The 17,060-nt window shown below is 33.3% G+C and overlaps 1 protein-coding gene across 1 annotated transcript in view; it reads left to right on the forward strand.

Moving 5' to 3' along the window:
• The window catches only part of MetRS (methionyl-tRNA synthetase 1), a 257,104-nt gene extending 253,044 nt beyond the window's left edge, over nt 1-4,060 (forward strand). Inside the window, exon 22 of the mRNA XM_090413131.1 lies at nt 848-4,060. Coding sequence (XP_090269257.1) covers nt 848-1,006 — 159 coding nt within the window. The 3' untranslated portion in view covers nt 1,007-4,060. The remainder of the gene's footprint in view (nt 1-847) is intronic.
• Nucleotides 4,061-17,060: the final 13,000 nt, after the last annotated feature.

Consider the following 17,060-nt stretch of genomic DNA (forward strand, 5'->3'; position numbering starts at 1 on the left):
CGAGTTTAAATCCACCACAGCTGCATGACATTTCCCCAGCTTAAATAAATAAATCCACCACAGCTGCATGACATTTCCCCAGCTTAAATAAATATGTCTGCTTTGTGCTACCAATAATCTATGTGACTATGACTGTTGGGCTGATGGTCTTATAATAATAATAATCTCCTTACTAAACCCAAAGGCGAATGTCAGTTAGAAATGTAGGATTATGCCATTTATTTCTCAATCTATTTTTTGCATTCTTTCTGTATTGAACCTTATAATTAAATTTAATTACAAGGTTAGTTATTTATTATTCTTAGATATTTGTTCTTCCATGAAACAATACATTAAATGCAGATTGTTTTAATTCTAATGTATGAACAACTTGAAAAAAATCTTTCCACTTACATCATTATTGTTTATAATAATAACATAGGGCAGGGAAATTTAAATTTAAAAAAATTAACTTCTCTTTAATTCATTGTTTTATATTTATTGGCGAGCATTAATATTTTCACTATAAAGTTCAAAATAGTTTAATGTAGAAGCTCTACAAGCAGAATAAGATTGCTTCATATCTCTTGTCTATTCTACTACAATAGCTTTCATTATATCAGCCATTATTAAGAATTACTAAAGCAAATTTTTATTCAGGTAAAATGACTTGATAAAACCATCACAACACCATCATTGTTAGAAGCCCAGAAAGAAAATGATTTGGATCTAATGAGATGTATATTTAAAAATAGCATGTCAGTCACATGCCTGAATACATACATTTCCTATTGTGTTAGTCTATTTAAAAAAATACTACTTGCAATAAATATAACGTATTTTATGATGTACATTTTAAAATTTCTAGGGAGAAAAGGTACGACATCTAAAATTGAATAAAGTTTCTAAAGAAGAAATAGATAAAGAAGTGGCAGTGTTGCTTGAGCTGAAGAAACGGTTATGTTTAGCAAGTGGTCAAGATCCAGATTGTCTTATGACCCAGGGCAAAAAGAAGGGAAGGAAATAGTGAATGGACTACATAGGCAAAGAACAAATTAAAATTCCTTTTAATAATGTGATTTAAAGATTACCTAGAAAATTATTTTTTTGGGTAACCTTTAAATTGAGTTTTTTTATTTGATTTAAAATCTACTAAGCATTATTTTATGGTAGAGAGGAGACTATTAAGTGTTGAAAGGTTGGTCATATGTGAATACCCTAAGCAGAAATCTATTCATTTAAAACCTTGCTACACTGAACTTGTATGTAGAGAGACTAAATTTTGGCATAATTTACTATGCATTGGAATAAGCATTGCCAGTTATTTTTTTTATGTGCTTTCTAGAAATATACTTGTTATTTATTGATTATTTATTGTTTGATTGTCTATACACTGCTACAGAAACAGTTCTTGTGTTATTTGTTTTTATTATGTGACTGTACTCTGCAACTATAACATGTTCATTCCAGAAACAGCATATAATCATTTCCATAAATATTCAGGGTGAAAAAAATAATCAGGTATCTGGGTGATGCATGGATCACTTATGAAGTGCCTTTTGAGTTTTTTTTTTTCCTTTCTTTCTTCACTCCTTCCTCATGGAAAAGTTGTCTTCATCACTTTTTTTTTCCCTTACAGTGTGTCTGTAAGGAAAAAAAGTTCCTTTATATGAAATGCAGAAAGGAGGATTTGTGGTATATGTCCTAAGGCAAACCAGCATAGCTAAAAAGTATCATCATATGTAACTTTCTAGAGAAATGAAATCTAGGATCCATTTGTGTCTAATCTTTAAAAAAATAAAATAAAAGTATCAGATCTTTTTTTCTAGACAGCTGAATTTGCCATCTAGGTGGATATTTTTCACCCAGGAATTCAAAATTTTCCACTTGGAAAAATTGCCAAACTGGCCCATCTACAAATAAAATATATGCCATTGGCAAAGTAATAGGTTGCCAAATTAAGTTTGATCCCATGTAAGTAGAATGGCATCAAGGAGATAAGATTAGAATATTCACTGGGGGAACTAAAGTAGTAGCTGAATCTGTAGCTTAGTTATCACTGTTTTAACAAGCATCTTTTTTATCTAAAAATGAGAATGGGTGATCTTGCCCTAGGAGTAGTCATGCCTACTTAAAATTTCTCTCAGCCCTACACATGAAACTATAGAACACTGATACTTTAAGTAGGCTAACAATTGTGAATAAAAAATATGTCTGTGTGCATCTTTGCAAAAATTAAAATAAATAAATGTCCAGCATGGTTGGCGAAGTGTTAGCATATTCACTCCCTAACGAACAGGCTGCATGTTTGAATCCTGTTATGGGCATGGATGTTTCAATTGTGTTTAGGTGGGAAGTGAATTTTATCACCCATTGTGAGAGCATCATCGGCTTATTGGAGACCTGAATTGGCTTCAAAAAAGTTCCATGTTTGGTTTCTAGAATAGCGCTTCTGGATTCTGTGTAGTATTTGCCATAAATAAAATATAAACAAATTTTAAAAAGAAAAATTAGTTTGCTCCTTTATCAGAAGTATTTTTTTTTTTTAAATGTACTTTCTCATAGATTATATAGTGTAATATTTGCTGAGCACATTTTAAATGATAGTAGTGGTAGATGAATAAAAACACAACACAATAAATTATGCAGTTTATGCTGTTATTGTTATTATTATATTTTCATTTTCAAAAAAATGAAGTCAACAATATATAGCAACAACATATTTGCAATAGTACAGAAAAAAATATAGGAATTTATAATAATTCTGTGGTTTTCGTTTTCAAAAATGCACTGATATTTCAAAAATGCTTTAGCAGTACAATAAAGTTAGATTAGAATAAAATTTTTCTTCAACATAAGATGTAACAGGCACTGGTATGCCAGCTTTATACAAGAAAGGGTTTTCTGGTTTTTAAAATTTAATTTTAAACAAACATTTGTTATATAAAAGAGCTGATAATTATGCATAACAGTTATTTAACCTAGTTTAAAATGCAATCAACACTCACTATAGTGAATTTGTGGGGACCAAAGAGTTTTCTTTGTTGACTTCATTTTTTGAAAATGAAAATATAATAATAATAACAGTATAAACTGCATAATTTATTGTGTTATGTTTTTATTCATCTATTATTAGTGGAAGATTTCCCTAGTGAATTTTCTTCATAAATAGCATTCATGTTATGCAGTTGTGGTCATCTCTGATATTTGCTATAGTAAGAGTTGACTGTTCATGTAAATAAAACATTTTCTATTTTAAAACTGTCAAAAATGAACAAAAAGTAATGTAATTTGACATTAGAAAGCAAAAGTTTTTTCCCCATCAGTATTACCAACTGATATTAAAAAATACAAGGCACATTATTTTACTATAATAATTTTGTTATAGGTAACACAATTTTATATTTGACATGGAAGTAATATTTATATAGTTCTCTGAGAGATTTGGATAATAACATGGAAATCAAACTCTTATTATGAAATCATTTGTAAAACACAAGTGTAATTTATTGTTATTCAGCAGTTTGTCAAAAAAATGTAGAGAATGAAGAGATGCACAAACGACAGAATAGGTATCAATGTAAAGGGCCACAAACCTCTGAAGCCATGTGATATGAAGAGCAGAAAGTCAAGTACCAATCCTTGCACAGTTGAAGGTATTGACAGTCAGCATTATCTCTCCCCCCCCCCCCCACAGGCATATGTAAAATGCCAAATCAAAATATGAGATAAGACATCCTTTTCTCCACTTAATGTCATCTATATTATCATATTTTTATTTTATACACATAATGTATTCTTATTATGGTCAGAAGCTAAGTTGTAATAATGAGACAACTAAGTAGTGAAGCGAGTATTAAGAGCAGGTACATAAGAGAAGGAATGATGACAGCATTATTTTAGAGTTTACTGCAGTACAATGAAAATCAAATTATGATTTTAAGCGACAAAAAATTGAATACTTGAAACAGTGTATACTTGTTTTGTATATGTTCCATGTAAATAAATGTTTAAGTTCAGATAAAGTTCTGTAAGAATTAATTCTAATTAAATAATTATTTTCATGTATTAGATAAATGTAATAATTGATATATGTGATGTTTATGTGTATAAAGAAGTAAAATTATAAGTATTTTTTAATTGAGGGATAATAGTCAATTATCTTTTAAGCACTGTATATCAACAGCTTAATTTTATAAATCCAACATGAACACTTTGTTATCTACTATATGCATAAAAGTAGCTTTATTATGTTGTGATGGGGAGATGATGGTGGGAAGTCATTGAAAATTAACAAAAACACATATCCACAGTAAAAATGTTTAATTAACAGTTTATAATGTAGTTACAATATAAGTTCTTTATGAAGATTTCAATTCATTTCTCACAAATCAACATCAGTTTTATTAGCCTTCAGAGTATTCCCCCCCCACCCCTCTCTGATTTTATATCAAATAATTTATATCATATTTTGTATCTTCAAATTAAGTAATCCTTCAGTTATCCAACAACAGTGGGAGAGCAATTTGTTTCAGATAATTGAAGGTATGATTATGTGATACTGCATACCAGAAGTAATTTGATATATTACTCCATTCAAGGGTCGATTAACAGATTTGTTCACTCTTCTCCTTTTTTCCTAGAGATATATACTTTCTAGTAAGGTTAAAATGAAAAATATCTTGTTTTATTCTTGTTAATATTATTTTTATTCATACCAGCATGTTTTGCTAACTATTATTGCTGGTAATTTTTTTTTAGTTAAGTTACTGGTAATTAACCAAAAAAAATTATAGATGAGGGCAAAAAAAATCTCAACTACAGCACTTACAAAAATGGAAGGGACTTTTTGTTTGATAAATTCCTACTTTTTTGATATATGTTACTAGGGTGTTCTTTCTGTGATTTCATAACTTCATCTGTCTGGCTTGAGATTCATACATGCTAGCATGTTTTTAGAGGATTGATGTCTTTTGGAGAAAAGACATGATTACTTTTTGATAGCTATTTTAATAGGTAAATTTAGATTTTGTCTAAGCTGTCGTGATGTTTATTTAATTCCTACATCTTTATGTAGGAATAATTCAGTGCTTGTAAAAGTAATGCCTATGAGCAGCAAAGCAATAAAGTCCATGTATGTAATATCTGTATTGGAATGAGGTGGCTAATCATTATGGATAAATTGATTAAATCGAAGGTCAGTTTCTTCTCCAATTATTCGCTCATCTCATAGAACAGTATTTCTCAATATTTATTTAGCTGGAGACCTTTTTTTTATCATTGTAATTTTTTGTACCACATCATGTATGCATGCAAACAGTTTGGACTGCAAAATCTCACCTAATGAATTACACTCTAATCTGTCAGCTTATCTTAACAAAAATTTGACTGCATACTGAAACTGTTAGAAATTGAAAAGAAAGCATTACATGAAAACAATTCAATCAGCTGAGGCATTGCATCACCCATTATAGTGTAGTATGCCATATGAGCTTTATGTAGTGGTCTTCCTTTTCATTAACCTCAACATCTTTCTTTCACTCAGCAGACATTTCAGAACTTTGTACTAAACGTTTTGAGATGGATTTAATAGACTTTAGATTTGCTTTTACAGATGTTATTGCTTATGATTGCTCATCAGAAGAGGCCATGTTGTGCATCTTGTAAGTGACCTATCTTATTAATACTTTGCAGTATAGTTTTATAACTTTTAATCACTCATTGTACTGTACATTTGGGATTGGAAATATTTGGATTATCTATTTTCCCATTAAAATAATGGTTCCTTATAAAAATTTTTTACATAATGAACAACCTAATATGAAACCAGTTCATTTTGTATGTGGGCATTCACTGTACCAGTAAAAATATCTGTGTGTTTTATACTTAAATAAGCAGTAGTTACACATTTCTCTGTAACTAAAAAGAAGTAAATAAATTTTATTTATTTACTTCTTTTTACTGTTTGTGGCTTGATTTTCTCTTTCAACAGTTCCTGTTCCATATTTGAATTTTTCTATTTTTTGAGAACTTGTATTTTTCCCCCCCCCTGAGCACTGGTTTACCTTGCCACTTCGTGCACATTAGGAAAGATGACAAAAGATACTTCAATTTTGATCACCCTGGAAATACTATTGACTTCACATCACATTGCCTCAGTATCTTATGTGCTTTTAGATATGTAAATTTCAATGCATTATGGGAAGGGTCATTATCCAGGCTGGTTTTTGGCCTTTATTAAGTGCTGTGCATTATAGCAGGGATAAGTAAACTTAAAAGGGCTGGATAAATATTTTAGGTTTTGCAGGCCAAGAGGATATTGTGTACTAAGATAGAAAACAACACGATTTTTTTTATTATTTTTAATAGAATACAGAGTATAATTGTATAAACTGATTTTTGGGAAATTAGTGACAAGTATGAATTCTTTTATATGAGACAATTATGCTCAATTGGCATTGAAAATGTAGTGTTCTCATTCATTAAACTTAATTGCAAATGCTCATCAGGTAAGACTGATTTGCAATGAGATTTTGTGTTTCATCTTTGAAAATGTCTTTTCACACAGATAAGTAGTGCCAGATGTTGAAATTAATGCACAAGCAAAAGATTACAGTTGAGTATGGTGGTTGCTTGGAAGGCATTTAGAGAAATCTTTCAGATTCCTTTCTTGGTATTTGTCTTTAAACGTGTCATTGCATTGCAGATTAATCACTTCCAATTGAAGCTTCTCTATAGTGATTAAATGGATTTTGAAAGATAGTTATTTCTTTTGCATCAAAGTAAAAAAAAAAATTTGCTGGAACTGCATTTTTAAATCAGAAAGGATACTTGTGCATAGATCTCACTTGTTCAAACTTTTTTCAACATGGGAAGTGTATAAAGGTGCTCAGCATTACTTATGACTCAAAAAATGTTAGCTGTTGTCAGAAAGCTTTTACTGCAGTATAATTCACATATAAGCCTTATTTCATTTGCAGTTTAAGATTGAATCATTGAAATAATTTGTTTGCAGAATCAAGTCAGCAAAAAAAAAGCTAATTTTCAAATCCATTCAATGTTCGAGGGTGGCTCTTCTCATTTAGAAAAAATTTCAATCTCAGCCACGAGCTCAAAAAATCACAGCAGAACTTTATCGCTACTAAGCCAACTGCTGTGTGATAGAGCAAGTTGGGATATTTGACTTATATATTCCAGTTGTTACTTTTCAAAAATTCATGGAATTGGTGATGGTTCAGCCCACAAGACTGAATGAGGTTCATGACATGTGACAGATTCATAGTACTGCATGGTACATGCTGATGAACAATGCAGTGAATAACCAGAGGCCTCAAACAGTCTTCATAAATTTGTCCAATTAAGCCTTTTCCTATACCAAACATTTTTGTTACTATCAGTTGTAACACGTCAGCTGTTTTCACTCCAGGTTGTGCTGAATAAGTTTTCTCAATTTGAAAATATTTTCCCCTATGATTGTTCATTTTCAAACTCAGTCAACACTGAGTTTGAAATGACTGTTCACAAATGCTAATTCTTCAGTCACTTCAAACTCAGTGTTGACTTCTCAAATGAGCACTAGCAACTGCAAAGTATCAGAAACATTTGTTGACTCATCAAGAGCCAAGGAAAACTATAAGTCATTGGCTTGGTTTTCATTTGACTACCGATGTTGCTTCCAATATCCTGAACTCTTCAATCAGCTATTTTTGCAGAAAGGCTGAGTCTTATGGCTTTTCTTTCTTGGTTAACAAATGAACCACTCAGAACATACTTGCAACTTCATTTTCACCCCCCCCCCCCCATGAAAACATTCCACTATGATGAGTGAGTGTTTAACTTTTTAAATTTGTTTAACTGCTGCTTTCCTGTCAGTTGGGAATATTGTGATTAGTTTGCAATGTCAATATATATTGTATTTATTTATCATGTGATTATACAATACCTGGGATGCTCACATAAGTATTTGATGCCATCTTATGAAACCAATATATTACTATTGGTTGTAATGTATTTTTGTCTGCAAATTGTATTTGTTCTACTTATCAGTTTGTCTGGTTGTGCAATGAAAAACCCAACTTTCTGGGAGAAAGTTTTTTTTTTTTTTTCCTCGCAACCTCATCTTCAGTTGTGAAAAGCACTGATAATAGTTCTTTGTGTCTCCTAGACAGGATTTGAACCAACCAAAGGGCTTCATCTTATATATGAGTATTGAGCTTATATATGAGTATTCTTTTAGCATTGCTATAGCATCATGATACAATGATCATGATGCTTTGCTATTTAATTCAATAACAAAATCATCCACTTCACTGTTCATTAAAAATGCAACAGTCACAGTCAACTTTTCTCTTCTTCACTTTTGACATGTAAGTACTTACTACTGATAATTACAAAGGAAAAACAATTACTTTTATTCACAATTGATCATTCCCCCCCCCCCCCCATGTCCAAAAAATTTCTGAACTATTGAATTTCAATATAAACATATATGTACCAGTATTCACTGATGAAAACTCATGCATGCAACTAAGAAATCTGCAGTACTCAATACTATCAAGTTTGTACTGTGAGGGCAAGCAGCATTGGTGGCAGCACATGGCGATGAGCGTAACAATGCAGCGAATGGATAAGGCTGCATCACATTAACACTACTCTATTGATAATGAAACAACAGTTTTCTGGCTTTATCACAAAATTCATTTAAAAAATAACCTTAGCTCATGGGCCATAATTTGCCAATCCTATTATAGGATACTATAGGCAATTTGATATGAAGTCAACACCTGCTATATATGGCCTAATCATGACAATACTTCACATGCACTTTGGTTTGCTTAGATAAAGTATTAAATCAAGAATATAATTCTTGTCTAGTATAAATAACTTTCTGGCTAAGCAAAAAAGAAAACTTGCTTCAACTGTCTTTCATCCAAAGTACTTGAATGATATGGCGGTATACCAGCCTTAGTAGTAATCCTTTTCATAATGCATGGCTCTCTTTAGTCAATCTTCCCATGGCTAAGGACTTGTGATCTCCATCTGTCTCTGTCATTCTAAGTGCATCCTCCAACCTTAGTCCACTAAGAGCAGGAATTTAATCTAGCCATCTCCCACTTCTGTTTGTTTGTCAAATAATTACAGAAAGGTCTTCAATGGTTGTATAAGGCTAATCCAGATTTGTGTTTTCTTTCCTTTCCACATCTGTACCATGTTCTGACATGTAGATTTTTTTGATCAGCAGATTTTATAAACACATTTCTTGAGGATTGGTAGGGTAGGAGAATATAAAAATCCTTGAAATTGTGCATAGTGGTGTGAAAGAAGCCACTTGTATTTCATGTTGTCGAAGCATTTTAAAAATTTTGTTCATTACATGTTGGATATAAAGAAGAGTTACCACCTTTGTATTCATGTTTGTTTGTCATGACCTGGGGGGAGAGGGGGCATTTTGAGATAGGTGCGTTTGAATTATATCTGAGGTCTTGATTCCTCTTTCTGTATGTTAGAGATGTTTGTGCTCTGTGCCATAATGTTTTAATTATTCCTGTCTTTTGCAAGAGTTGGTGAGACATCACAGTGGTATCTTTCAGTGTTGTTAGGCTTTCTGCACAGATGATTATCTAGTACATATATCTATTTTGAGATAGCATATGGTGAGGTATCTAAATTCTTGATCCCTCTTTATGTTGTGTGGTCTCTTAGTGTTTTAATTATTTCTGTCTTCCGTGAAGGATAGTGGTCAGAGGCAGCATGGAGATATCTTCCAGTGTTGGTGGAACTTGTGTATCCACATAAACGAGTTTTTTTTTTTTTTTTCAGAGACCTCCAGGAGTATGCCAAGAAATAATAGTCTTGTTTACCAGTTCAAGAGTGAAATTTAGGCATGGTCGCAGTTTATTCAGTTAGACTGTGAATATCTAATCCATTTTTCTATGGTATTCTTTTCAAGTAATGAATAAATTGACAAGAAGCAAAGTTGAGGCAAGCACAAGCTCCTCTTAAAGCATATCTGTTATGTGCTCACCTCTATTTCTTAGCTAGTTTATTCATGAAATTATTTGAAAAAAAAGCCTAGAAAAATACTGTTCATCCATTGGACTTCGTATGGTCACTCCATTCTTCAGTGATGAACCACACCAGTCCTGTTGCATGCTTCAACTCTCTGAAGCTCAGGCACTCCAGACATGCCATAAAGGTCTTATGGATCAATAGACCACCTTTCAGTATATGATTTCCTCAACAACCTTCTGTAACACACCACATCTCAAAATCAGCGACCCTTTTCCTATCAGACTTCTTTAGGTTCCAAGTCTCACATTCATAAGTTGCTGTTGAAAAAAACAGCTTCTTCTTCCTTTACATATTAGGCCTAGTGGCCTCTTACAATTACACATTAGGCTTGTGGCCTATTATGATTCAAAACCAGAAATCCCACTGAATAGGTCGGTCCATCCTATTCCTAGAGTGTCCTATGTCTGTAGATGCGTGTGTTCATGGGGGCCAGTTTGCCTGTTCCTGGGGGATGAAAAACCCAAGTTTCCGGATGGGGGAAAACCCTACCTCTGTATTGAGACCGGCTAACTTGCCTCTCATTGAAAGAGACCAGATAAAGGTTCCTTGCTTCACTGACAGGAATTGAACCCAGGTCTTTCCGACCAAAGGGCTTCTGTATCTCAGTCGGTATAGACTGAGATACAGAAGTTCTGATTGAAAAAACAGCTACATTCAGAATCCTTAACTTTGTTCCTCTGGGGGATAGATCCAGATTTTAGACAAGTCTCTGACTGTTGTTTTAGCCATTCCCAATCTTCTGAATAGCAATTCTTCACATTAATAATGGATCCCAGGTACTCGAACTCACTGACTTCCTCAGTTCTTTCTCTGTTACGGTACACTTGTTTTTCAGAAGTTTCCTTGTTTATATATTTCCATTGAGAACCATAATCTTTGTCTTGCTAGGATTGAATTGAAGTCCTCTGTTCTTACTGAACTAGTTAACTTTGTCAAGGATTCATCCTAGTTCTTTCTTGTCATTACAAAGGACTACTATATCATCAGCATACCTCAAATTACTGATCAAACTGCCACCTATCCTAATTCCTGTGTTAAGCTCATCCATACTGAGGACATCATGCATGTCCTCAGTATGGATACTAAACAAGTGTATCCATAGTACTTAGCCTAACTCCCTTGCCCACCTGAAGCCAGTTAATTTGACACGTGTTCTTATCATAGCTTTGCTCACTGTACAAGTTAGCTATCAACCTGGAGTAGTCTATGAAACACCAAAAGGGAGTCTAAATTCTTAGTAATTTTCAATGATCTATATAAGGCAAAGGATCTGATTTCTGGTACCCTTGCCTTTCCTAAAACCTGTTTGTTCCTCTGGCATCTATGCCTCAACCCTATTTGAAGGAACTTTCATTGGCTTTCTAATGAAATCTCACTGAGATTTCATTAAAGAGAAATGAGAGATTAAACTAATAGTTGTATAGTTCTTGCAACCCTTCATATCTCCCTTCTAGTGCAGTGGTATGAAAACTGACTTCCAGTTTATAGGCCATGATCCTGTCTCCCATACCCTTGTAATCAATCTATGAAAAATACTGTCAAAAATCCATAATATATCAGCATTATGTACATGATATTTTCATCATATAGCCTAGTTCACCTGAACAACTAGAAGAATTCACAGTTTATTTGAACAGCCTATATTCACCCATAAATGACCTCCATGGTATGTCATTTATTCACACTGCAGATATCTTTGTGCTACATCTCACCACTGCCCCTTAAAAGATAGAAATAATTAAAATACTAACAGACAAAGCATACAACATCTCTAACAACACAGGGAAAGGAGTTCAAGAATTTAGATACCTTAACCACATTCTATCTCTAAATGGATGCAGTACAAGATGATCAACAAGATCTTGCAAATTGCTTCAGGCAACGATAAATAAACAGGAACACAATGATGCAATCACCCTTCCTTATTCCAACAAAATTTCTAAGACTTCAGTGATATGACATAAAAGTATTATCCACTCCTCACTCTCCAAGATTTGCAGATTTTTACACCATTATAAACTGCCCTTCATAAAACCAGTTGTTTTTATAAAATAAAACACACATCTGTATTAACTTATCATACAACAATGAAGGATATCCTGTACTTGGGCAGAAATGAAAATACTGTATACAGACCACACCTGTTTTGTCAGAAAATTCAAGGAAACTTTGGTGACCAACCCCAGACTCGGTTGTGTCATCTTACACCAAGTCTGGTCAGTTCATCAGAAAATCTCACACACACACTTTGGATGTGATGCACATTCTTGTGGAATAAGCTGCCAGAGTCTGTTGTGGGTGCTATGACAGTGAATGAGTTCAAGGCAAGTTATGATAGATACTGTGAGAATGTCGAATAGTTGTGTGGACATGATGTTTAGGGCCTCCCTCGATGAGTCTACGGACTCCTTGGAGTTGCCCGTAGTAATAATAATAATTATGTTTTGAAACTTGATTGTTCAATCTAAGTATATATATATATATATGCCATGATGCATCCATTGTTAAGCCATTTTTCAGCTATTAATTCAATTCCTAACTGTGATAAAGAAAAGGAAATGTTAAATATAAGTTAAATGACATGTGATACATGTCATTTAACTTATATTTAACAAAGTCTCCCAACAACTAGTAAAGTTTTTTCATCTCAAAATTATGTGATCTATATACTTTCAAGAATGCAGAAGAAATTATGAAAAAAATCAATGGATTTCACTACTAAGAACAAAAGTAGCACTGTTGCAAATGAGTGTTTGTTCTCAGTACTTTCTAATGTCATCTTCAGATAATCAAAAAAAAAAAAAATTACAAGAACATCAAGGGACTGTGCAATTAGTTACTCTTATCCTAGTTTTATGAACCTAGTTCATAAAACATTATAGCATTAAATTCTATAGGATGTGTGTGGGGGGGGGAAGCACTCTGTTGTATCATAGCATCTCTTTTGCTGTTCAAATTCTGGTAGAGTTGTCAGCATATCTCAGTATTTGTGGACAGGAGTAGAACAGGTTAAACAAGCAAGAAATAAAATAAATAGTAAAAATACAGCAGTTTCTGCAATGTTTTCTGAAACTGTTAAGCATTGTTTTTCAGACTTTTCTGATGAAAGTACTCCTTATGCTAGTATTCAGGAATTGTAGCAGTATTGCTATTCCTAGTGTCACAGGTCAATTGCTATTCCTATTCGTGTGTACATCTCAGAGGATTCCTCTCTTGACACCTGACAACATATAAGCAATGTGCAAATTGCTGAGCAGTATACAGAGATAACTGCAGCACTGTCGAAAACATTGCACAGTACTACATTTCTCTGGTGCAGAATTTCCATCCTCATGTTATAGGCTGTAACATATAAATTTCATTGCATTATTATCCAATTAACTGTGCTCTGAATAGCTGTGAAATATAATTAACTATAAATAATACTTGTGTAATAATAACCTAGTATATATATATTTTATATCTGACCAGCATGTGATGAAAGGTTATGAACTTATAATGCATGCTGCTATAATCAGGTGGAGTGGGTTCAAATATACTGCAGAAATTTTAGTTGTTGACATGTAATGTATATCTATGCACATTAGTTTAAAAAATAGTCACTTGCTAAATTCCATAGCAGGTTCAAATCCAGTTTTTAATTCATTTTGATTTTATTTGCATACATCATGAAAAAGTAATCTTGTTACTGAAGAAATGATTTATACGAGGGTGGTCTGAAATGTTCTCAGCCTAACAATGAAAAAAGGAATTTATAATTTCAAAATTATTTTTATTTTTCAACATAATCTTCCTTAAGACTAATGCATTTATTCCAGCGATGCTCCAGTGCCATTATCCCATCCCTGTAGTGGTTCTCAGTAAGATCTGCAAAATACCCTACAGCTTCAATCACCTCTTGATCGAAGAAAAATGCTGACCAGCGAGGAAGGGTTATAGTTTTGGTAAGAGATAGAAGTCAGAAGAGGGAGCCAAATCTGGAGAATAGGGTGGATGTTCCAACAATTCATAGTGCAGATCCCTTAATTTTGCCAAAACACCTTTACGGGCAGGTGCATTGTCCTGATGAAAGATTATTTTTTTCTTCTGCAAATTGGGTCTTTTCTCGCGAATTTTTTCGTCTAGTTTGGTTAAAAGATCGGAATAACATTCCCCGGTTATTGCTTTACCCATTTCAAGATAATTAATAAACAAAATGCCTTTACCATCCCAAAACACCGATGCCATGACCTTTCCTGCTGATGGAACCGATTTTGTCTTCTTAACTGGCTTCTGTCCACTGTTTTGACTTCTGTTTGGATTCTGGTATGTACTGGTGAATCTCATCCATAGTAATAAATTGATGTACAAAATCAGTTTTATTCTTGTTAAAACGCTCCAAGTACTGTTCAGAGATATTCATGCGAGTGTGTTTTTGATCTGCTGTGAGCAAGCGCGGCACCTATCTTACGCAAAGCTTTTTCATTTGCAATTCTTCATACAAAATATACCCTACATATTTGAACGTCCTTCATGTAGATCATCTTCAAGGCTGGTACAGCCATGTTTAAACTCGACAGCCCATTTCTTAATTGTCGAAAATGAAGGAGACGAGTGCCCATAAACTTTTATGAACTTTGAATGAATTTCTTTTGGTGTTAAACCTTCTTTTACAAAGAATTTTATAACCACCGAATACTCAATTTTATCTATTTCAAGGGATACAGACAACACTTTTGCTTCAGGCTACTGTATAATACAAACTACTTGATAGAATGACTTGCAATTTCACATGGATGTTTATGATAGATGTACCAACTTGGAAAAAAAAAATCTTGCCGATAGTGTTGCCAAATATGGTCGAGGCCAAGAATTTTTCAGACTACCCGCATATAGTCTCATTTCACCCTGGTTTTAATTAGCTTGATTTGTTGATACTAAGTTGCAGTGTTCAATAACTATAAGTAACCAATAGAACTCAAATATTAAAATGAATAAAAGTAAAAGATACAAAGAGCATTCACCTCTCTTTACTTTCTTCCCTCTCCCCCACTCATAATAATACATTGTAATAGAAGTTCAGTATAGAGACACACAGTTGTCTCTAGAGATAACTCATCAAAGAGAGCTTGATAATAGTTCTCCGTTTTTGTAAAGAATGCAATCTCTCATGCTCTAAGCATATATCGTAATATCTATAATTGACATTATTATTCTCATGGGATTCTTCGTATATTATTAATTGGTTTCCTTAAATAGTATTTTAGAGGGTTTTTATTTATTTATTTTTGTTAGATATTAATATAGATTGATGTGAAATAATAATAATACTCATTCTTTAAATTAGAAATTCCACAATTAACCATATTACTGGCCAGGGCATATATATACGTCCACATTTCCATGGATGCGAAGTGCATATTAAAATTGTAATATCATTGATATTACATTGAAATTTATGATGAATACGAAGCTTTTGAGGGTGCATATTTGATCTTTAATGGCCGGTAAGGTAGTTAATGAACCCAAGACAGTTTTATCAGTAGACATATTTGACATATGACAGTCATGTATCAAAACATATTCTATACTGGATATTGCCGGCCTGGTTGGCCGAGTGGTTAGTGTATCCACTCTTCAGTCAAAAGGCTGCGGGTTCGAATCCCACCGTGGGCTTGGATGTTTGTGATTGTCTGTGAAAACACTAGTGGTAGTGGTTCATTGTAGATTGTGGGTGGTGGAGACAGAGAGTTATAGAGTAGATGCCCTCCCTCGATGAGTCTTTGGACTCCCTGAAGGTGTCAAGTAATAATAATAATAATACTGGAGTAAAAGAGACCTAGCCATTTTCACAAAATATTGTGATAGCTGTGTTACATTCCCTTTATCTTTTTGTTTTATTCATTTTGATATTTGGGTTTTCTATTGACCATAAACTTAATAGTAACAGTTCATTCATCTAGCCTGTTTAGCAGAGTGGCTATAGACTATCCACTCTCCAACTAACAGATTGCAAGTTCAAATCCCTGCCATGGGTGCTTTTCTTTAAGTGCAAGATAAATTTTATCACCCAGCATGATACCACCACCTTGTTTATAGAAGGTCTGAAATGGATTATAAAAAGTTTCTTGATTGTAAAAACAAATTAAAATTAGAAAAAAATTCTTAGCCCTTGGTACTAACGTACTTAGGTTTATCTTAGGTAATTTTATGTAACCCCCCACTCAACTTTTTATGGGTGGGATCGCATAAAAAAATCAAATTCCAATTATAAATCTTTTTTTTATTTGCTGTATGTACCATTATAATTAAAATGAATAAGCAGCAAGTCCCTTTTGTGCCAATGAACAAAGTGTTCAAAAAATCTGTAAAGATATCTGACTGAGTCTAAAAACAGGAATAATACACCAACTACAAGAAGGGCTCCAAATAAATGGAATGAAGTGAAGATAATCTCATTGTACAAAAGTCGGAGCAAAATATTATAATGCATAGTTCCTGAGTCAGTTAACGTTTGGAAAAATTGGTATATGTCCAAATTCAGGAATTGACATTCTGCAGAGAATAACATGGCTTTATTAAGAGTAATTTCTTTGTCTTAGGAAATTTCTCTCATTTTAGAATTTAATAAAATTAAGGATTAATTAAAATTTGACAGAATACTGCATCAAAGACTACTGTATTTGATGCAGTAGGCCAGTGTGAATGATGACTGGGATTATCTATGAGGTATTAGAAAAAAGTATTTCATGTAGAAGTGGGCTGGGTGGACTCTAGTAAATGTTCTTTCACCCACTATCTCTTCTGTATATCAACAACCTTCTCCACTTGACTGGAAATCCAGTACACAGTTTTGCTGATGACAGTACCTACACTCCTGTTTCTCATTTGACATACCTTGCGCTATACAAATCACCAAAATATCAACTTCTTCAATACTCTGCTGGCCTGGTTAGGGAACTGTTTAGCATACTGCTCCAACCAACCAGCAGGCCGTGGGCTGGAATTCTGCCATAGATGTTTATGATCAT

The sequence above is a fragment of the Typopeltis vanoorti genome, chromosome 23, assembly GCF_054136105.1.
Source record: "Typopeltis vanoorti isolate ZY-2024b chromosome 23, IOZ_Tvanoo_1.0, whole genome shotgun sequence".
Lineage (NCBI taxonomy): Eukaryota > Metazoa > Arthropoda > Arachnida > Uropygi > Thelyphonidae > Typopeltis > Typopeltis vanoorti.